Source organism: Cricetulus griseus, chromosome 2, assembly GCF_003668045.3.
Source record: "Cricetulus griseus strain 17A/GY chromosome 2, alternate assembly CriGri-PICRH-1.0, whole genome shotgun sequence".
Taxonomy (NCBI): domain Eukaryota; kingdom Metazoa; phylum Chordata; class Mammalia; order Rodentia; family Cricetidae; genus Cricetulus; species Cricetulus griseus.
The window spans coordinates 255,628,431-255,651,944 of NC_048595.1; the positions used below are offsets into that span (position 1 = coordinate 255,628,431).

The 23,514-nt window shown below is 39.4% G+C and overlaps 1 protein-coding gene across 1 annotated transcript in view; it reads left to right on the forward strand.

Annotated features, from left to right (window-relative positions):
• Window positions 1-344: 344 nt before the first annotated feature.
• The window catches only part of Cep85l (centrosomal protein 85 like), a 101,690-nt gene continuing 78,520 nt past the window's right edge, over window positions 345-23,514 (forward strand). The window contains exons 1-2 of the mRNA XM_027402095.2: window positions 345-739; window positions 14,054-14,212. Coding sequence (XP_027257896.1) covers window positions 667-739; window positions 14,054-14,212 — 232 coding nt within the window. The 5' untranslated portion in view covers window positions 345-666. The remainder of the gene's footprint in view (window positions 740-14,053; window positions 14,213-23,514) is intronic.

Genomic DNA, 23,514 nt, shown 5'->3' on the forward strand with positions numbered 1-23,514 from the left:
TGCGGCGCCTCTCAACCTCATTTGACCTCTTTTTTTAAACGAGTGGTGATGGGTTGCGGGGATTACTCGCACCTTTTATAACCGTGCCCCAGAAGGCGTGCATCGAGAGACAGGGCTTGGGGTCATATCATGGCCCCTCTCTGGGCTTGTAGTTAACAGGATGCAGAAGTAGGGAGGTACCAGAGCGGCCTCAGAAATGACCACCCGCAAGCAAGCTGTGGGCAAAAGGTTTCTCTGCCTGGCCAAGACCGTCCGAGGCCCCGCCTCCATGCCCCGCCCCTGGGTCCTCCAGGCCCCGTCCCCGCCCCCTCCAGGCCCCGCCCCTCCCGGAGCGGCCAGGCCCGCCTGGCTAGGGTTCTTGTGGGGCGGAGGGCGCTGAGAGGAACCTCAGCTGCAAATTCGCTCGGAGTGTCGGAGCCTGGGCACAGCCCGGGATCGCGCCGCCTTCACCGGGGAGCTGCTCGCTTCCCTGGCCCGGGCCTCAGTGCAAGCCGGCTGGGCCATGGCAGCCGCCGAGCTCCCGGGCTGTCGCTGAGCAGCCGTTAAGCCGCCCGCCCGGTCCGGCCCGCGCCGCCGCGGCCCAGGCTCCGCGCAAGTTTCCGCCCAGAAGCCGAGGCGACCGCGGGCCCCGAGCTCTCGGCTCGCCCGCTCGCCTGCTCGCCGGCTATGTGGGGCCGTTTCCTGGCCCCGGAGGCTGGCGGCCGGGACAGCCCCGGCGGGGCCCGCAGCTTCCCTGCCGGTAAGGGGGACGGCGGGCGGGTAGGGTGGCGGCCTCCGGGGTGCCTCGGGAGCCCTCGCCCTCAGGCCTGCGACCCCCGCAGGGTGACAGACAACTCGACCCTTGTGGGCCGCTCGGCCCGGCTTTGTTGTCTGTCGTGTGGTGCGTGGCTGGCCCACGCGGGACGCGGGCGGGAAGGTCGCTGCGGTGTCGCCCGCAGCCGCTGGACCAGGGACGCTGTTGGGGACGTGGTGGCAGGCAGTAACCCCCGGGGTGTCGACAGCTCTTGGAAAGCGGGTAGCGGCTGCCTGCCACCTCCTGGGTCCCATCAGAACCCAGCCACCTTTGAGCTGCGGGGCTCAGGGAAAATAGGGGGTTGGGGCTTTGCGTGGGTGGAGGGGGGCTGTTAGAATCGGACAACCATTTCATTCCTGTGTCACCCAGAAGTTGTGTAGGAGCCACCAGATTCTGGAATAGAAAAGACTTGGTTTGACCATGACAAGTTATCTAACGATGACAATCCTTAAGGGCACTTTAATCTTAACTGAGTTTGAACCTCTTTGAAAAGCTGAAGGATACATAGACTTCCCCCAGCCCCCAAGAGAAAAGGCTATATACCCGTATGCAAAAGCTCTCCTACAAATTTAGATAGTTTTGGTTACCCCTTTGTAGTAACCCTGCTCTACGAAGTGTTTGAACTTGACTTGTGTAACTTAGAGACAATTTGTGTACATTTTCCAAAGCTCTAGACACATTTGGTAGGATTCTTCTTGTGATATTCTCAGCTTTTTAGAAGACACCAGACAGTCTATTGCTATTGAAATTTCAAACAATGCAATTCTGTGATAGTTTAGTTCTAAACTATCCGAGGTTCTCAGTCTTCCTAATGCTGTGACTCTTTGATATAGTTCCTTGTGTTATGGTCACCCCAACCATAAAATTATTTTCGTTGCTGCTTCATAAGTGTAACTTTGCTACTGTCATGAATCGCTGATACATGACCCCCAAAGGGGTCGCGATCCGCAGGTTGAGAACCGCTGGTTTAGAAGTTTGTGGTATGTGTGATATACATGCATATATACATATATATTAGGTTTGAAATTATCTCACACTTTAGACCCATAGTAGTTTTAGAAGTAACAGATTAGATTAGCTGTGAATTTAGTAAAAATGTATGCATGGAATTACTTTGTAAATACTTGCTGTTTATCTTCAAGAGGAGAGAGGAGTTTAGAAGTTTCTGATGCTTACCCAGTTGTCGAAGGTCCTGGCTCTAAGTGGCTTTAGCAATGGAGAAGGTACTCATTATCCCTGGGGGCCAGAAAGAGTGGTTTCCATTTATTCATATGTGTCAAAAGCCATCTGTGATGTCTTTGTAACCTAACCTCGAAAATCTTCTTTGTGGTAATGGCCTGTGTTGCAAGTATATTACAGAAGCACTGTATCTATTTCCATTGTTGTCTGCGAAGAAATCACCTTAGAATTAGATGTTAAATAACTGAAAGACTGCTGTTACACTGCAGGTTTTAGACATCTGCTATTTGTAGAACACACAAGAGAGAAAATAATTTAAAATAGTACTCAGATTTAAGGGATTTAGACTGTATGTAGCCTTCTAAAACAGTTCTTTCTTAGCGTTGACAGCAATAAGCCATAAATCGCAATATTTCTTTCCAGCAAAATAGTGAAAAATTTCAGATATACATTGAGAATGGATTATTTTTATAGTAATGGTAATGTAATTATTTTCTCCTTGAGCCAATATAAATAATTATTTAAAATTAATTTTTAAAAGTTATTCTTTAGGTAAATAAGTGTGGTATCTCTAGCAAGTGATCCCAGTGAAAGTCAAGATAACTTAAGGCCTGGTTCTTCGGGAAAGCTTCTTTTGTCCTAAGAATGTGGAGAAAATGTGTGTCTTGGAAGTACTGGATGACAAATACAACTTTGGGTTAATTTGAGCAATTTTAGGGCCTATATGAAGATAACAAAAAAGTCAGGTTTTTTCTTTTCTTTTTTTCTGAGAGAGGATCTCATGTAGCTCAGGCTGGCCTTTAGCACAGAGTTGCAATGAAGCCAAGACTGGGCTTGAGCTACTGATCCTGCCAACAACTCTAAAGTGCTGGGAGATCACAGGCTTGTGACATCTGCCAGGCCCATCATCTGAGGGAGTTGATTAGCAATATGTTTGGTTTTGAGACAGTAAATAATTCCATCACAGTATGCAAGAAGTGAATTTTGGGTGTTCTGAAACTGGATTCTACAAATAGGTGATTGACTAATGGGAAAGCAAAGGTACTACTGTGTCACCTTTCTACAGTGGAGGAAGCTGCTGCTGCTGCTACATGTAATGAGGTAACAAATGGGAACAGTATGCATACTTTAGAAAATAGAAGCATTTGGTTTTCCTTTAGGGTGTCATTGTGTTTTGCTTTATCCAGTTTTTCAGGTTTATGGCTAACAATGTTCTAAAAAAAAAACTAAGATGAAAATTTTCTTGCATTTCCATGCAAGAGCACATAAAGTCCTCCCCCTACACTTAAATATAGCTAGAAGGCTACTTTAAAATAGAAGTGGTGTGTCTTTTGAGCATTTGAATGTATTTGAAATCACTCTTTTTCACAATGTATAGTATCAGATTTGGTTGGAAGATGAATCTATCTCCCTTATGCTTTTGAAATCTAGAATTATACAGTGATATTTTGAGGACTTCCAGTTACAATGGACATGTTCTTTAAAATAGGTCACACAAGTACACACAGTTTCATTTGTTTGAGACAGGGTCTAAATATGTAGCCCAGGTTGGTCTCAAACTTATAGCAGCCCTCCTGTTTCTGCCTTCCCAGTTCTGAGATTACAGGTATGAGTCACCATTCCTAGTTTTGTAAATCATATTTTAAAACTTAATATATACAATCCTTAAAATATTTTAGGGTAGAATATTATACTTTTAAAACATGCTAATAATGTTACAATTAACACTTGCAGGATGTCATTCGTTCATTGCCTTGAGTTTTAAATTTGCATCTTCATAGTCGATACATCACTTACAAGCCGCTTAGTGATGTCATAATGGTAGTGGTCATAGCTACTAAGATTCCAACACATGATGTTTTCTGCCGTGGTTCTGAGTTAATGGACTGGTAACAATGCAAGGTAACACTCTGTCAACTCAGCTGGACATGTTCTTTCATAGTAGTCATTGGGGCAAGGGGTGAATCACGACTTGAGTGATGACTTTTGTGAAATGAACTTGATTAATAATTGGAATTTGATCACTACTTGGCCTGAATGAAACTGGTATATTAATCTGAGGCCAGGAAATAAATGGTGAGTTGAGCTGATGACACCTATTGTTGTAGATTTTTATGTATATTGTGAACAGAAAGATATTAAGGTTTTTCTGTCTATAAGAAATATGTGCCCGAGAAGATAATGAAGACTTGCAGTCTCTTAGATACTGTTTTATTGAATTAAGCTTAATTAGTTCCCACAAATTATGTATTAAATAAGAATGTGATCATCCAGGTAACATGTAAGTCCCAACATACTGTTATTACGGCTTTAAAGATTTTGATATTTTACACTTTAATCTTTAAAAATATTTGGAGGGGAACGTTTATTGTGGAAGGTCACTAATTAAGAATAGAAGTACTGGACGTGGTGCTGCCCACCTATAATCCCAACACTAGAGGGGTAGATGCAATAGGATTGTAGCCAGGTTTACATAGTGAGTTCCAGACCAGCCAGGAGTGCATAGTGTGACCCTGTCTCAACAAATGCAAAACCAAACCAAAACAAAAAAAATCCATATTCAACCACCCACTACAAACAAAACAAAGAATAGGAACAACTTAATAATGTAACACCAAACTTCTTTTTGTACTGATATTTTATTTTGCCTATTTTTATTTATTGATGTAGTACATTGTTGCTATCTAGTATGGTGCTTTCCACCCAAGTATACTTTTTTTGTTATTAAGTATTAACCATATGCAGACTGTGTACTAACATGGTGCTATACCACTGGACCAGAAGGTGAAGGTCCTTGCTATAAAGGAGCTTAAACTCTCCTGGGGATAGTAAGCAATACTAGTTCTAGTTCGGCTGGGCTTGCTGACAAGGAAGGAAACCAGCAGAAGTGTGGGCAGAATGACTTTGGGCAGCCTGGTCAGGGAAGGCCTCTCTGAGGAGAGACCTGAAGGTGCTTCACATGAAGAGAGGTATGTGTGCTCCAAGGGTGGGGCTTGGATTGTATCAGGACTGTCAGAACCCAAGCAGTCCTGAGATCGGTGAACAGGGATGTGCAGAGGGGAGGGCCTGATGGTGATGCAAGACTTTTTTGTTTTTGTTTTTGTGTTTTCAGACAGGGTTTCTCTGTGTAATAGCCCTAGTTGTCCTGGAACTCACTTTATAGATTAGGCTGTCCTTGAACTCACAGACATATGCCTTCCTCTACCTCCCAAGTGCTGGAATTAAAGGCATGCACCACCACTGCCTTACAAAGATTTATTTATTATGTATGTAGTGTTCTATCTGCATGCATGCCTGCATGAAAGAAGGCGGCATCAGATCTTATTATAGATGATTGTGAGCCACCATGTGGTTGCTGGAAATTGAACTCAGGACCTCTGAAAGAACAAGCAGTACTCTTAACCTTTGAACCATCTCTCTAGCTGCAGAAGGCTTTTTAGAATTTTGTAATTTTTTTTTTTTTTTTTTTTGGCTGGCTTCCTTGATCTGTAGATCAGGCTGGCCTCAGAGATCCCCCCCATCTGCTTCCCCAGGGATCAAAGGTGTCGCTACCACACTGGGCTGGATTTTATTCTGTGTGTGAACAGAAGTTACCTGAGTCAGGGCGAAGGACTGTTCAGGGACACATAATGGACATCTTGTATTGTTTGTGGATCACACAGTGATTGTGTAGGGGAAGAAATTGTGAAGATGATGTAGAGGCAAGAATAGCAAAAGGAAACCAGTCTTTATACCATTGCTGTTGGATTAGGGCAGTTAGATGGGGTTTTGAGAGAAGAGAAAGGCTTAGAATATGAGAAATAAAGGTGATGGGATTTGCTGATGGTTTGGAGGTGGTAAAGGAGGGACAGGAATCAAATGTGACTTTGTAGTTGACCTGCAGTAATTATAATGGCTTGTGGTCCTGCTTTTCTACAATGGGAACTGTTGGAGTATGAATGGGGAGGAGTATGAAGAAGGTCAAGCGTGAAGTCTGACGACCATTTTATAGTTTAGGTGAGATGTTCAGTGGGAGCATACACCTAAACACTTCCTGTGTACAATGGTATTGGCTGAGTCTCATGGAGATATATAGAAAAAATAGTGGGGAATATAGAGGAGACGGTGGAGGACTGAACTGTGGGACACCAGTTTTTCTGATTGAGTAGGGAAAGATGATCATCCAAAGAGAGTAAGCAGGAGCAGCCAGGGAGTATAAAACCAGGAGAATGTGGTGTTTGATCATCAAAGTCTCCTACATCTAAGGGGTCATATCTGATAGGTCAGAAGGAAATGGTTGAATGTTACTAACCACTGTCAGTAAGAGACTTAAAAATACAAAACTGACAGAAATTAGATAGCTCATTTCATTGTATAGGATAGATATGTAAGTTTTCAAATAATATTGGAGTACATAAGGTAAAGATACCCCCTCCTTGGGCTTACTGTGGCCTTCAGTTTTTAAAGCAGAGAACTTTTTTTTCCTGGATTTCCTTCAGATGAAAGAATTTCTCGTGATGCATACCTTGACTGCTGTTTCTCAGCCTGGTGTTAACAGTGCTACCTCTCATCAGAATAGGAGATCCTTCCTTCCTTCCCTCCTCCCCCCTCTTTCTTTTTTGTTTGAACAAGTTTTTTCTATGTAGTCTTTGCTGGAATGGAACTTACTATATAGACCAAGCTGGCCTGGAACTCAGAGATCTGCCTGCTTGCCAAGTATGGGGTTTAAAAGTGGGCACCATCACACTGACTTTGATGTGGACTTTTATCTCATGCTTTATTAACTGTCCTCTGGACTTACACTCTCTCCTGCCTTTCCCCAGTGATTCATTATAAATTTACTAGGTAGTGCTAACTTATATTTCAGATAGTTGATAGGATTTTAGGATACTTTAAAGAGAATGAACCCAGAAGCTTCATTCTATGTCTTTATTTACATGGTAGGTGTCAACAGACCAAAATTTATTGATAATAATACTTAGCTGTTGTAGGCTCCCAAATGAACTGCAGCTTTTATTTATCCTTACAAGTGGACTATGTGCCCTTTTTAAAGCTTTTACCAGTTGGATGCATTGTTTTGTGGAAGTAAAGATCACATGCCTGTTGCCTTAAGAATCACACTGTGGTAGTGTTGCACAGGCTCTGAAGAATCACATTGTGGCAGTGCTGCACTGGCTCTGACACTTTTCCTGAAGTTTTCTTGTCACTGCAGAACCTCTCTTCTTAGTTGCAGAATAACTTTAAAGAAAACTTTGCTGGAAAGTAAATGCTTAAATTTGAGGAACTGAAAATTGTAGATATTTATATTTTCTCAGAATTTAAGTTTTGACTTATTTTTGCATTTAGATTTACTATTCATGGTACTTAATGCTACTAAGAAAATTAAGAGTTATTGAGGAATAACTTGCCTACACATTCAGTGTAGGCTACATATAATAAAGGTAGCCTTCACTACACTTTTTGTTTAAGAGTTTTGCTGTTTAGGAAAACTGATTTTGATTTTGGTGTTTATCTTCTGTGGACAGACATAATTTGCTGTCATAAAGAATGCTTTCTGTATGCAATGATGTGAAATAGTTACAGTCCAAGAGAAGGGCAAGCCCTCAGAGCACTGGTGCTGAGCTCCTGTACACATTGGGTGGTTTCATTAATTAACAGTCTCTCAGGGATTTCAGTTCCTGACAGAGACTGATAAGAAAAGTACACAGTTCTGATCTGCCTATCTGCCAAAATACCTGTGAGAATGTATGTTTTCCATAACCAGAAAGTAGTGGTCTTCCTGTCCATCCCCGATACCAACAATGGGCAATGTTTTCATAGAAGACTTAGTCATATCTGTGACCCTAACCTTTTGGTTGCTTCTTGTAAGGAGATTTGATAAGGACATTTTTTTTTTTTTAGTTCATAATTTCTTTATGAGAGGTGAACTATTTACTTATCATCTGATTATTTTAAAATAGAGATGTTTTAACAACAGCTCAGACCAACTTTAAGGATCTAATAGTAGAACTGAAAAATAAGGAAATTCATAATCATATTCAAAGCATCTGCTTGTAGTAACTTTTGTGGTCATGTTTTAAAAATTATTTGTAGTACTTAGTGAAAAGGAGCTTTGAGCTTTTTCATATTTACATTTTATTAATTGTGGTGGCTTGAATGAATATACTCCCCATAGGCCCATAGGGAGTGGCATATTGGAGGTGTGGCCTTGGAGTAGTTGCAGCCTTGCTGGAGGAAGTGTGCTACTGAGGGTGGGCTTTGAAGTTTGGGTCTCTCTTTCTGCTGCCTGTGGATGCAGATGTAGAACTCAGGATTCTTCTCTAGCACCATGTCTGCTTGATGCCTCCCTACTTCCCACTGTGATGATAATGACTGAACCTCTGAAACTGTAAGCCAGATCCAATTAAATGACTTCTTTTATAAGTGTTCCCATGGTTATGGCAATAAAAGCCCTAACTAAGACATTAATGTAAACTTTATTTTAATAGTTAAACAATACATTATTATTTTTGCTTTATGAGACAGGGTTTTCAGGGAGCTCACTCTGGTCCCAAATTCATGATGTAGCTGAGGCTGGCCGTAAAGTCCTAATCATTCCCTTTCCATCTTCTAGGTAGAAAATTACAGGAGTGTGTCACCCACCATTCTTGGCTTTTAAGTTTTATTTTTAATTAGGAAAATGCATAAATTTATCAACACATTTTTACCTAATAGAGTCTGTAGAAAGATTTAATCATGCTAATTAACATTCTTCACTTTTTTGTGATGATGCTGTCAAAAATCAGTCCTTTAGCATATTTTGGTGTATACAATACATTATTATTAACCTGTTACTATGAAGAACAAAAATTCATCAAGGCTAACTCTTCCAGTTAATTGAAACTTTGTACCTTCGATCAGCATTAACCTCTCTGTCCTCTTCCCTTTCATATTTAGAAAGTCACATCTACTAGTTACTGATTACTTAAACATTGACCTAAATCTTTACATGTAAGAGAGCCAGTTATTTTCCAGATAACTAGACTTTAATGCAGTCACTTTCTGACTGGCTAATGTGCTTAATATGAACAGACCACTTAGTAATTGGATGCTTCTCGATTTATCTTCAAGGACTGCTTTAATTCACATTCTAGAATTGATCTTGTTTTACTCTTAGTTCTTTTCTCTGACCTAGAATTTGACCCCCAGTCACAGTTCATATCTGCACTAGTTATTTGATCTCTTTGTGATCGGAGGAACACAGCCTCTTACTGACCCTTCCCCTCTTTGCCTGTCCATTTTCTCTGACAGTTTTAAAGATACTAATTTTCTATGTGTGTGTATATGCAGGTACATGCATATGAGTGCAGGTTTCTGAGGAGGCCAGAGGCATGGGGTTCTCTGGAGTTAGAGGAGACTATGAGCTTCTTGAGATGGGTGCTGGGAAATGAACTTGGGTCTTCTGCAAGAAGCAAGTGCTTTTAACTCTTAAGCCCTCATAAGTATCTAAAAAATATATTTGCATTAATTCTTTGAACATTTCATATGTGCTCATAGTGTATTTTGATCATATTCATCTTTTGTTTCCTTAACTCTCCTCCCAGATCCAGTGCCGACTAACTCCCTACCTACCCCCCCCACCCCCCCCAAACACTCCTCTCCTAACTGTGTTTTTTTTCTTTTTAAAACTAGTTTACTGAGTCCATTTGTGCTGCCTGTTTGGGTGTGGGTCTCTCCACTGGGGCAGCATTGACCTGCCAGTATCCACACCCTTAAGGAAAACTTACTTTCCCTCACCTATATTAAGAATGTTTTTCTATATGGTTTAGTGTTTTTCTGTGTGGAAGAGACTTTTTGTGTCTTTTGACCTATTTGAGACTACTTTCTCACATTCTTAAGATTTTTGACCACCAGCTCTTTAACTGTTTTAAAGTACTTTTTAAAGCTACTTTGCCAATATTTACTGGTCTTTAAATAGATATGCAAATGCATACTGGGTCAAGGGATAGTTGAAAATATCTTGGATTTTAAAGTAAACAGAACTTCCCAACAAAGTTCTTGTTTTAATCCTTCTTCTAAAGTGAAGGTTATTTTTGTAGGTCTAATTGTAAGGCTTCCAAAATTCTAATTTTATTCAGTGAATATTTATTGGATATCCAATGCTCACAATGACTTCATTTGTTGACACTGCCTGAGTGTACAGCTCTGGGACTAGTCTGGGACACTTAGATAAAAAGTTTGTTCTTTACTTTCCAGTTTGGTGAAGTAGAAGAAAGTCATGTATGAGTTAATACATTTCGGTAAATGCTGTGAGAGAATTTAAACCACAGTTTGGAAATGAACAAAGCAGTAGTCATTTAATGCTAATGGAAGAACCAGGAAGAAAGAGCAAGTAAGTCCTTTAAAAAATTCAAGAGGGAAGCAGTTGGAGTTACAGAATAGACTGTTCTGTGTGGAGAAGAGGTGAGTGTGCCTAGCTGTTCTAGTTTGTTGGAGAGCTAGATGGTGAGGGAAGTTGGAGCTTCAGAGTTAGTGGGAGATTTCCAGTTGGTGAAGAATTCCTGAATGTGAGTTTGAGTTTTCTTGCTGTGCCATCAGGGACCATAGATTGTGTTAGCAGGAGCATGACAGAAACACACCTGATTCAGAGGGAATTTTGATAGATGGGTAGTGGCTGGTTTGGCAGTTACTCTATCAGGAGCAGAGCTTCCTGGGGCTGATTACAGCTCTCCAGCTGCAAAGTGTGATCTGTGACAGCAGTGGAGGTGATAGGTGTACTGCAGTCACTATTCAGAAATACCACAAAGTGTTTCAGATTGGTTGGCTGTATGGGTTATTGGGGTGGGGGGGCTTAATCTTGAACCCATGCCATACATTGATTTCTGTTGCATCAACAGGAGAGTTAAGGGAATTGAAGGCTAGCCTGAACTCTGTGACAAAATGCTATTTTTTTTTTAATAATTCAAAAATGTAAGATATTTACGCTTTTGTGGTATAAGGATTAGTGTACTTTGATATTTTCAATTTTGTTCTATTTTGGTTAAAAATATTGGTGTCTAAATTGATTTTAAGATCCATTAATGGCTAGCAACATACATTTTGAAAAATACTGTGGTGGAGGTGGAAGCAGGAGGATTAAGAATTCAAAGAGCTCAAGGCCATTCTCAGTTGCATAGAGAGTCCCAGGCAAGCCTGGGATAATGAGGCACCCCTCTGCCCACAAATGACTGTCATTTGTATTTATCATTTATGCTGCATATCCACCTTTTAATGAAAACTTGTATATTTGCTTTATCATGAGCTGTGTTTGTTTTCTATAGCTTAGTGTTGTCATTAGATGAGAAAACTCGTTGTTATCCTAAGTGTAGTTATAGGTATGGTTATTCTTTATGGAAGACTTGATGCTAACACATTTGTGCTTCAGACACACTACGGGAAATAAAATATAGTAGGTGACTCTTCTGATGCCCAGTTTCCTGTATTTCCAGTTTGAGAAATACTATTTTTCCCAGGAGGTGAACTTAGTATTGAAAAATAGAACATAAGGTCTTCTATTCCAGTGTGTAGGGTCATTAGATTTTTAAAACTGTAAAGCAGTGTTTCTATCTCTGTGATAGAGGAGTCAGAAAGGCCCAGCATCCTTCTAGTCTCTATCTCCCCCTGCGGTGGGGATTTTATCTGACTGTTGGGTGGGTGCTGGGATTGAATTCAGGCCCACATGCTATGGAGCAAGTACTTTACTGAGCAAGGCATCTTCTCAGTCCCTCATGTTTTTCATTTTTGTTTCCAGGTTATTTTGTGTGTATTCATATACAATTTTACATTGTAAACAATTTAATAGCATAAAATGTATTGATCATATCCACCTCCAGGGTTCCCTCCCACTTGTCCCTATACTCCCTAACATGTGCCTCTCCCACCGTCATGTCATCTTCCTTTTTGTTTTATAACCTATTGAGTCCAATTAGTGCTACCTGCCTGCACATGGGCAACCTACCAGTGGCCACATCCCTAAGAAAACAGTCTTCTCACCTCTCAGTAACCGTTTACTGCCATTAGCTCCTTAGCTCTCAGCTAGCGGTAGAGCCTCATGACCCCCCCCCCCATGCTAGAATTATTGGTTGGTCTTATGCAGCTAACTATACTGTCTGTGAGTTTGTGAATGCAATGATGATGCCGTGTCTGGAAACTAGCATTTTGTATTTCTAAACACATGAATTTCAGTAGTTTGATTTATGTTAGGATGTAATCCATTTATTTCAGAAGAGGCCAATATTTCATTTCTATTCTAGGAGAGAATATCCTAAGACTTTAGTTAAGTGGAATTTAAATAACTAAGTTATTAGTCTTGTTAGCGGTAAGCATTTTAAAGAAATAAGACATTTTTCTAATCTAAGTTAAAATATAGTAATTCAAAATAAAGTAAAAGCATGGAAGTCAGGGCAGTGAGCAGTCTTGACATCTGGAGTAGATTGCCAGCAGTGTTTGGATGAGCTTCTTTCCAGTCCCCTGGTGTTGTCTTCATTTGATTCTATAATCAGATTGAAGTAAGGAGTGGCACAGTGGCTTTGCACAACCAGTTTTCCTGCCTACCGGAATAGGTACAGAGTTTGGTGATTGTGATTTGTGGGTTCTGAGTTCAGAGAATCCCTAGACAGGCTGAAACCTGAGGTTGTGAATTTACTTCCTGTCAAATTCATCCTGTTTAAATTGACAATGTAAGTATTTTAGATCCTTAGTAACATTGTGTTTTACATTTGTTTCCCTATTTATTGTGTGTGCATGTGTATGTGTGTGAGTACACACAAACCAGTGCAAGTGTGGAAGTCAGATGACAACTTTTGAGAGCTGGTTCTTCCACCATGTGGGTTCTGGCTTCTGGGGGACCAAACTCAGGGGTCAGGTACACTGGCAAGCACCTTTCCTTGCTAAACCATCTGGTCCCCTGCATGGACATTATTTTAGTAGTCAAAGTTCCATTCCTTTCATTGGAAATAGTTTTTAAGGAGCTGTCTTCTGTCTAGGAGTCCACTTTTCTAGATTTTAGATACACACTTTCAAAGGTTCTCCCCCAGTTCCCTTATATGGTTTCCTTGTATACCCCAGGCTGGCTTGCAACTTACTAACTTGTCTTCCAATCCTCCTGCCTCAGATTGCTAGCCCATTTCAAGTTTATTTACTTTATTCTTTTTATTTTTACTTATTTATTTTTTAAATAGGGTCTCTCCGTGTTGCCTTTACTGTTCTGGAACTTACTCTGTAGATTTGGCTGGCCTTGAACTCACAGAGATCTGCCTGCCTGGCAGAGCACCTGCCTGGCTTTCCTTTACTCCCCCCCCCCCTTTCCTTCTTACCTTTTTGTAGTGCAGACATTAACACTATCTTTAGTAATATATGGGAATATTTTGTTCTTTGTCCTAGTATCTTGGGTAGGTTGCCTTTTGTATTCCACATTAATTATTTATCAAAGAGCTTGGATTTTTTTAAACAATAGTTTCCCATCCATCCGTGTATTTTTTAGATTTATATTTCTTTTTTATCTATTTTTTATTTTTATTTTATTTCAACACAAGAGTGTTGAAGTTTATTTACACTCTTTATATGATTTTAGACAACAGTTGATGACTTCATCCACTTCATAGTGGCCTGTTTTTGTGTTTGAGTAAGTCAGAAGTACAACTTACGGAGTTGTAGATTGCTGAAGGAAATTCTGAAGCCATTTCTCTGAGCAGCTAATTCAGGTGAGGCTAATTTGAGATCTGGTCTCACTAGGTATTTCTGGTTGTCCTGGAACTGGTTATGTAGATTAAACTGGCTTTGAACTCAAAGAGATCTGTAATATCTGCCTGCTTGTATCTCTGCCTCTTGAGTACTGGGATTATGATTTTAAGCAGTTAGCAGTCCATCTTTTAAAGTTCAGTAACTAGAAGCAGAAAGCAGTCCTGTGGTCAGAAGGTGTAGAATGAGCACTCAGTAGCCATCCCTCATCAGTTTATCTGATGAATTTTCATCTTGTTGGTTTTTATTTTGGACAAAAATAACCTCTTTAATACTATGCGTATTTTTATAAGGTTAAAAAAAATCCTTTGACATGTGTTCATTTTGTATTTTTCCTTCCCCCAGGTGCAGATTATTCATCAGCATGGTTACCTGGTAATGAAGCATTGTGGCAGGCCACAACTGTTCCATCTAGCCATCGAAATAACCATATCAGGAGACACAGTATAACTTCTGACAGTGGAGACACTGGCATTGGCACTTCCTGTTCTGACAGTGTGGAAGGTAAGCTAATGCAGAGGGTAAGATACGGTAATGGAGAATGGTATGAACTGAGATTATTCAAGAGATGATTCTAAAGATTATAAGGTCATATTTGTGTTGTTGGTAGTATTCAATATTGCTACATATAAAATATCAAATTCTCTGATTATATTACATTTCCCCCTGCATGCAGATAAGACTTTTACTGTTATCTCTGTGTATTTTCAGAGCAGCAGTAAAGCTGATTGAAGATGAAAGTGATCTCCCATATACTCCCTGTCCCAACACATGTAACCCTTTTCTATTATTGCTGATCGACCAGAGTAGTACATTCATTATTATTGATGAACCTGTATTGCCACTTATTGCTGTATTAGTTACTTTCTGCTGCTATGATAAGATATCATGACCAAGGCAACTTCTAAAAGAAAGAGTTTATTTGGGCTTATAGTCCAGAGGGTTAGCGTCTATGAAGAGGGAGCAGTAGTAGTGGGTGGTGAGCTGCTAGAACAGTGGCTGATAGCTCCTATCTTGAGTCTTAAATAGGAGGCAGAGAGTGCATTGGGAAGGGCGAGAATCTTCTGAAACCTCCAGCCTTCTCTCAGTGGCTCTCCTCCTCTATAGTCCTTTCCAAACATTTCTACCAAGTATGGACCAAGTATTCATACAAACAATGGCCTATGGGGCCATTCTCATTTGAATGTATCACACCCACATGCTGGTAATTAACCTTCACTGTCAGGTTGAGAGGATATTGAATTACACAGGGGACACACCTCTGAGATGGCAGATCTTCGAGGGCATTTTCAGGGCAACTAGACTCTCCTGAAAAGAGAGTCTCAGTTGAGCTAATTGTCTTTACAAGATTGGTCTATGGGTTTGTTTGTGAGAGATTACTTTGTTAATTGCTGTAGGAAAACCTTGCCCATTATGGGTGATACCTTTCCCACGGCTGGGCCTTAAATTGTACAAGAGTAAGGAAGCTAGCTGGGTGTAAGCACAACCAAGCAATCAGGCAGTGTGAGTACATCTGTTTCTCTCTGCTCTTTCTTGTAGATGTGATACAACCAATTGTCTCAAGCTCCTGCCTCTGTACTCTGGCAGTATAAGCCAAGGGAGTACTCTTTCCCCTCAGGTGTCTTTGTGTCAGGCTATTCCCTCCGAAGTTGGAAGAATTTATAAAAGCCTATGTTCACCATAATGTATTGTGCCTTATGAATCTTCTGCCCATTTGCCTCTCCCTATGCATGTCTCCCATTCCTAGTCTTATACAAGTTTTGTGCTGAATTCATGGGTGTAAGAGCCATGCTATCACAAAAATATTTTATTTTTAAATCAGAATTTTTATCAAATGCTTTATGTGGATTTTATCGTTAGCTTGTTACTATGTTGGATTTAATGCTTGATGTGTCAGTTTTCATAAATGTGCTACCAAAGAGCATGTATCACTTGACTTTCCAATACCAGGAAACCCCTTGTATCATCATGTACTTTTAAAAGTATTTCTTGCTGAATTCTGTTTGCGTAGGATTTGCTAAGGATGTGTGTGTGTGTGTGTGTGTGTGTGTGTGTGTGTGTGTGTGTGTGTGTGTGTGTGTGTGTATTTTTACTCTCAGGGTTTATACTACCTTTAAATATGAATTGATTAGGTATTTCTAGTTTCTGAAAGACGTGAAAAAAGTTTATTTTTAAATCATTTTCTTTGGCCTGGAACTACAGACTGTTCTTTTGGAAATCTTTGAATTAAGTGTGAAATATTCTCATAGCTACAGTTAGTCAATATTTTTAAATTAGATGTGTGTGTAGTATAGTGTAGTTCTAGCATTCTGATGATCAGTTTGATATCTGTAGGGTTTATGGTGATAGGGTGATAGTCCCTTCTGTATTCTATTTCTGTTTCAGTAATTTGTGTCTTTTTTCCTTTCCTTTCCTTTTTCTTTTTTTTAGACTTTTTAGAGTCAATGATTTCTGCTTTTTCTTAATTCCTTTCTGCATATGTTTGGTTTATTTTGCTAGTTCCTTAAGGTAGGAAGTTAGATTATTGAGACTTCTTTTAAATGAGCTCTCTCTCATTTAAAAGCAGCATCACAGTATCACAGCAAATAGATGGGAAAAATCAGCCTGTTCAGAGCAAAGGTTGATTTCAACTCATTGTTTTAGAGGCTCTTGTCCATGATCCAGTGACCTGTGCCTATTGGTCCTCTAGTGGGGGGTCACAATGGCAGATGACATGGTGAGCAAAATTGCTCATCTCATGGCTAGGAACTGAAAGAGAACTGGAGGAAACCAGAATCCTATAAGCCTTCTGGAGTGCAGACATAAAAATCTCTCTTAGGAATACTCCTGCCTACGAAACTAAAAGGTTCTCCACCAAACTGGAGATCTTGCAAACTTTTATACATGGGACTTTACTGCATTTGAGATGCAAAGTACATCCCTAGAGTCCCCTAGATTTAACTGTTCAGCATTGCTCAAAGGTCTAAATTCAAAACTTTTTTTTGTTACAGCTTCTCTGATACCATGGTATAAAAGGCACAAAGCAAACATTCCTGCACCAAAAATAGGAATAGAGGACTTGGAAGAAGGAATCCGACTGAAGCAAGACTGTTTAAAAAGAGTTGCCTGTAATCTAGATCCCAACCATACTCTCATACTCTAAAACCTCCACAGTCAGCATTCTTGTCAGAGCCCTTTTCTAGAATTACGTATTAAACATGGCTTATGACTTGAAGCTTTATCTAGCCTGATTGTCTTCCGGCATGGTGGCACACACCTGTAATCTCAGCACTAAGAGGCTGAAGCAGAAGATTGCCATGAATTTGAGGTTAGCCAGGGCTGTAGTAAGATCTTGTCTGATAAAAAGAAAATTACAAGCAAATAAATAGATAGGACGGTCCAATGGCTTTTCTAACGTGTGAAATGCATAGCAAGGATAGAGACTCCTTCTCTAAGTACCTGTTGAGCAATTCTAAAGCCTGTCCACAGTGAGATATGAGTAATTGGAAAGCCACCCGTCTCTACGTCCCAGTTTCTGCCCCTGTAGCAAATAGTGAAACTAATAGCTTATAAGTAGGTAGGGTTCATTTTGATGCATGATTTTAGAGGTGAAAACCCCAAGACTTCTTGGGCTCATCATTTTAATTAAAGCAGTACAACATGGGAGAGTGTGTGGCAGAGCAGAGCTCTTCACCTCATTGTTGTGAAGTCTGGGAGTGGGTGGAAGGAGAAGGACAGAGGGGAAGAGGAGATGGAAAGGCAGGGAAGAGAGAATTTCATAGTTTCCTTGTGTCCTGAACACCACTTAAGTTTATAGAACCTCTCAGTACTGCCCTCTGGGGACCAAGCTTCTACAATATGATACTTGGAGATGTGTGAGATGACTCAGCTGATGGACGCATTCGTCACCAAGCCCAACCATAGTTTAGTTCTTTACTTGGAATACATACGAAGAAGAGAATTGACTCCCATAAATTATCCTTGTCCTTCCCTTAAACAAAAAATGTGATGCTTATGGGAACATTTAATATATAAATTGCAACATCTCCTTTCTGAGAAAGTGCTTTACTTGTGTCCCACAGAGTTGGGAATTTGTATTTTCGTTTTTTTTTTATTTCTTCTGATTAAATATGTTCTGTTGGATTTATTAGTGAATCAAATTTATTTCAAATCAATAACAAAAAGCCACACTACTTTTACAAAGCTATCTATCCATCTGCTTGCCAAATTATTGAATAATGCTATTTCATTTTCATAATGTATTTTGATTTTTATTCAGTTGAGTGTATGTGTGTGTAATAGTTTATTTATTATGTGTTGATTTTTCTGGCACACATGTAAGTGTATCATATACCCTTAAATTCAGAAGAGGATGCCAGATCCCTTGGAACTGGAGTTAGAATGCTTATGAGCTGCCATGTAAAGGCTGGGAACTGAACCCTGGGTATCTGGAAGAGCAACAAGTTCAATATGCTTTATACTTTGTGACTTCCTCTTTGCACCTTAGGATTATGTAGAATGTATTTATTTATTAACTATTTTTTTTTGCTACCTGGCTTAATTAGATATTGTTCTTGCTTTTGAAAGAAACGGAATACTGATTCCTTATTTTCAATGGGATGACCTCTTTGGGTACCCAAGGGATAGAAGAGAGCACTTTCTTACTGCTGGTTGGGTAGATGTGGAATAAAATTTAGGTTTCCCTTGGTAACATCACTGATCCCAGTATGGATTACTTCTTACCATCTGGAGGTGTGATGGACATCCAGAGTTTCTATTAAGGTAGGTCTCCTCTGTGTGTGTGTGTGTGTGTGTGTGTGTGTGTGTTTAGGGGATGAGGCTCCTGTTTCCCTGTGTGGCCCCTGTTGTAAGGCCCTTGGATGCTTTGTTACAACTTGACAAGATTGGAAGCCTCTCACTTGGCTTTAGTTGGTGATGATGCAGGATGGACTATACTGTTTTTAGTGCTGATTGGTTAGTAAAAAGTAGTTGCCGTGCAGACTTTTTCTGTTTTGATGTATTCTTTCTTTGTTCTTGGGCCAGCAGGAATGAGCTTTTGTGGAGATTCTTTTGGACAGTTCCTATTGGTCATTTTAAATTTGTGGCTTTGCTGTTCCTGAATCTTAGAGCTGTGAGGCAAAAAGAAAACTTAAAGAATACCCTATTTCCTTGTCGACTTCTTGGATGGTCTGCCTTCTCCCTATAACCTTTCAGGTCTCATATATGTTTTGTATGTAATGCTCAATACTTTTTGTTGTATTTAGACAGCAGTATTGGGAAAATAACTTTTCTCTCTTTCCACTGCTGTTTTGATACATCATGTTTAAATATTACTATCAGTCCATAGGGTATTGAAACTTTGTTATACTTCTTAAAGTTAGAAAATAACAGAGATATATAGAGTAACATTTTTTAATAAAACTGACAATATTGATAACACTTAAAGAGCTTCTACAAATATAGCTAATGCCCACAAACTCATATTCATATATAAATGTTTATGTATTTAGTGCTTTATTTAACACAGGTAAAAAATATACGAAATCTATTCAATGAATTGCAGATGACCATTGAAAAGGTGATCAGATTTAGTCATAGTAAAATGAATGTCAAATGAGATGCAAATTCTCACCAATGAAACTGACCCTCTGTTCTCCAAAATACACAGTGATAGCCAGATCTGAGCAAAGTTGAAAATGTTATTCGTTAGAGGGGCAACTCGGTCATGATAGCATCCTTATTGTTGTTGCTATAGTCTAGGCACAGTAGTTACTGTTCTTCCCATCTTTCAGAGAGAGAGAGAGAGAGAGAGAGAGAGAGAGAGAGAGAGAGAGAGAGAAGGGGGGAGGAGATGAGACAAGGGGCTATGTAACTTATTCCTAAGTAAGTGTGTGTGTGGGGGTGTGTAGCAGCAAGGTGCTTAGGGAATTTACTCTTCAGCACCACAACCAAACCAAACTATCCAACTAGAAAATCAAAAACAAAAGAACCCACCAGAAAACAAATCATAGGTAACATATACATATTGTCATTCAGCATAAGCTTGTGTAGGTAAAACTATATAATATATACAAGAATATTTACCGTAACACTGAAAAGTGTGAAACAACTTTTAAGAGTCTGTACAAAAAAAGGAAAATGGTTAAGTATTTCTCTAAGTATCCATTTAAATTAAGTATGTGTGTATGGGTACACACATATTCCTATATATTTTCTATATCTTACAAGAAGAAATTCAAGCAAGTTTTCAGGTTAAGATGACAAATTAAATATACTTATATATTGCCCTTGAAACGCTGGTAAAACTTAGATAAAAGACCAAAAAGCTATATGAAGATAATAAAAAGAAAAATGTTGTTATTAAGATTATGGGAATTATTAGATGAATAACTTTGGCAATTTTAGCTGGGTGTGGTGGCCCATATTTATAGTCCCAATACTTGAAAGACAGAGGCAGGCAGACATCTGTGAGTTCCACAACAGCCAGGGCTAAATAATGAACCTTGCTCCCTCCCCCCATTGTTAAAATTGCTGGCAGGCCCTAAGTAACTAGATCCTAAATTAGCATCAAAAAATCTAGATGGCCCTAAGGGTATTCAGAAAGGCTTGAGAGCTGCAGTTCCAGGTTTGCAAGGCTTCTGTTGTGAACTCGTCATCTAGAATCTATTCTTGGATATAATCGCAAGGGAAAGTTCACCTTTATCTCCTTGAAGATTTTTAGAGATTGTCTAAAACCAGAATGTTGGAAAACCCTTCCCTCTGAAGGCCTTAGGCAAAAGGCATGGTTTTTTCTGGCAACCCATTGCATCCTTTTCTGATATTTGTCTCCTTTGTCTTCAGATGTTTCTCTTTCTTTTCCTTATAAGGAAAATGTTTGGAAATACCAGGCAATGGTATTTGCTTCTACCTAATTCCATATGACTGTTATCCCAATTTTGATTACATCTACAAAGGACTGATTTTCTTTTTCTTTTCCCTCCCTCCCTCCCTCCCTCCCTCCCTCCCTCCCTCCCTCCCTCCCTCCCCTCCCTCCCCCCTTTCTCTTTTTTGAGTTTTCGAGACATGGTTTCTCTGTGTAGTTTTGTAGACCAGGCTGGCCTCGAATTCACAGAGCTCCACCTGCTTCTGCCTCCCCAGTGCTGGGATTAAAGGTGTGTGCCACCACCACCCAGCTAGGACTGATTTTTGAAATAATGAATTCATATCATATTTACTGGTGTGTGTGTGTGTGTGTGTGTGTGTGTGTGTGTGTGTGTGTGTGTGTGTGTGTGGAGAGAGAGAGAGAGAGAGAGAGAGAGAGAGAGAGAGAGAGAGAGAGAGAGAGAGAGAGAATGATTATCTTAAGTATGATATGACACAATAGCAGACAGTTCACTTTAACGTTCTACACAGTTTGTGAGGTTAAGCGGAAAGGCATAAAAAGTGCCAGCGAGTAGCTGGAACTACAGTGAATTTAAAAATGAAGCAGGGGAACTGTACTCAAAGCTTCAAACAATATTTTTGTTATTTGTTCTCTTAACAAACTTTAAAATTTATTATAATGATGTGGCGAAGGTGGTAGATGGGGGATTTAAAAGTTGCAGAGTGTGTACTCTATTTGCTTAGGGTTGTTTTACACTTTTACTTTAAGCAGCTAATTCTCTTCCATAACTTAGAGGTTCCTGTGTAATGCCTTCTTAGATAATTACTTGAGATCCAAGAAAAATTCTGTAGCTTTTGAAGTTTTGACTTGAAAGATCAATGATTCTATAGTGAGTTACTTAAGCTCAAAAGGATATTATATTAATCAGGAAACTCTAGAGCTTCCCACTGGAAAGCTTTCCTCAGTTTACCCAAGAGCACTTTTAAAAATATTGCCTGTGTATCCCAGGACCTGTGGAGACGGGGGTGCTGTCTTCTTTATGACAGTGGCCTGGAGAACATCTAATCATATTCACTGAGAAGGCTGTAGTTTTCATAATTTCTTGAAGCTCTTGAATTTTTTTATTTAAAGTTTTCTTTAAAGATTTTATTTATTTTGTGAATTAATTTGAAGTAAATTTGTGTTAGTAGCAAATCATACTGTCTTCTTACTAAATAATTGCATGAAACACAAGCTAATGTGATCTTCCAGGCATAGACAGCATGAGTTTCCTTGTTTCTTCCAACAGGCTGACTAAAGACAGCTTTTTTGGGGGGGTGGGGTGGGGCCGGTAAACTTGCATTGATTTGTGCTTTCACTTCCAAGCTAAACTTCAGCTCCTTTCCTTGCCAGATTTTTTATTAATACAAGAAACAATGGATGATTTTTATGTTATGTTGTATAGTACTACATTGATATTCTAAAAGACAATCATTGAATTTAAGGCATGATCCTAGAAGATTGTGTTATGTAAAGGTTATTTTATATGGGTAAACTGCTAAAATGTGAAGACAGGGCAAGTAGGACAGGACATTTAGGAAAGAATAAGGACTATGAAGAATTGTGACTAAGAATGAGCTAGGACGATAGACTGACTGTGGGTAACAGATGTGCTATTCCTGTGGAACATGAATCAGGATTGTTGTTTGAATGACGAACTTTACCGTGTTTGGAATGAGAATGTTCCCCATAGGCTCAGATGTTTGAACACTTGGTCCTCTGTTGGTGGCACTGCTTGGGTATGTTTGGAAGATGTGGCCTTGTTAGAGGAGGTGCATCACCAGGGGTAGGCTTTGACGTTTTAAAGCCATGAGCTGTTTCATGCTCTCTGTTTGTACCTGTGGTTTAAGATGTGAGCTTACAGTTTTCTGTTCTAGCCACCATGACTCTGCTCTGCTACTCTGGACTCTTAGCACCCTGTGGAACTGTAAGCCCAAATAAACTTTTTTCTTTTCTCTTGTAAGTTGCCTAAGACTACTTATTTAGTAGGAAAGGCTACTGTCTTTTTTGATTTAACACTTGATTCTTAGTGTGTATTCTCTCTTCTGAATTTTTATGCCTTTCATGGTTTCTGTTGCATGAGAGTTATTGTCCCTACCAAGTCCAAAGGTTGATTTATAGACTTTGTTTTTTGTTGTGAGATTTGCTTCATGGCATATCTTTTTAGTGTAAGGGACCTAAAAAATAACTACTATGGAGAATTACTTAATGCTGCAATTATCTTTGCAGTAGAATACAGTTTAATAGGTTGATGCTTACAGTAAATGTCAGCTGTAAAGTGTGCTGTCTGTTGGATTGCTTTGTAAAAGTGTCATATGAATGTACATGCTTTCCACACTCAGTCCTTGGTTCTGTAAATTGCCATCTATTAACCAGATGTCTTTTTTATAAAATCAATTGATGCTTGTTTACCTCATTTTTCTTCTTTTTTTTGGTACTAGGGCTTTGAACCCAGGATCTTGCACATGATAGGCAGTGTTTCACCATTAAGCTATATCCACAGCTAATCTATCATTGTTAAGCATATACTTCTGAGCAGTGGAGAGTAGCCTTCAGTATATTCAGCTACTTTTTACTATAGCTCCTACTTGAGAATTCCCTTCTGTGGCCTATTATAAACAATATACATTTTGTTTAAGTGTTAGCAAATATAATCTGAACTTATTTAAAAAATTCAAATAAAACATTCATTCTATAAAATATTTTAATAAGCTGTCTTCAGGCTTTTTGTTGGTGATATGTCCAATAATATTATACTGTGTTTTATAATCCAGATATTTAACTTATTATGGGATTGATTTATTCCAGTTATTATTTCTTTTTGACTGTAAGACAGTTAAGGTTGAAGATTATCTGTATGCTAAATGCCAATTTAATTTTTGAGTATAGATAAAAGTACATGAAATAAGTTTTTTGTTTTGATTCT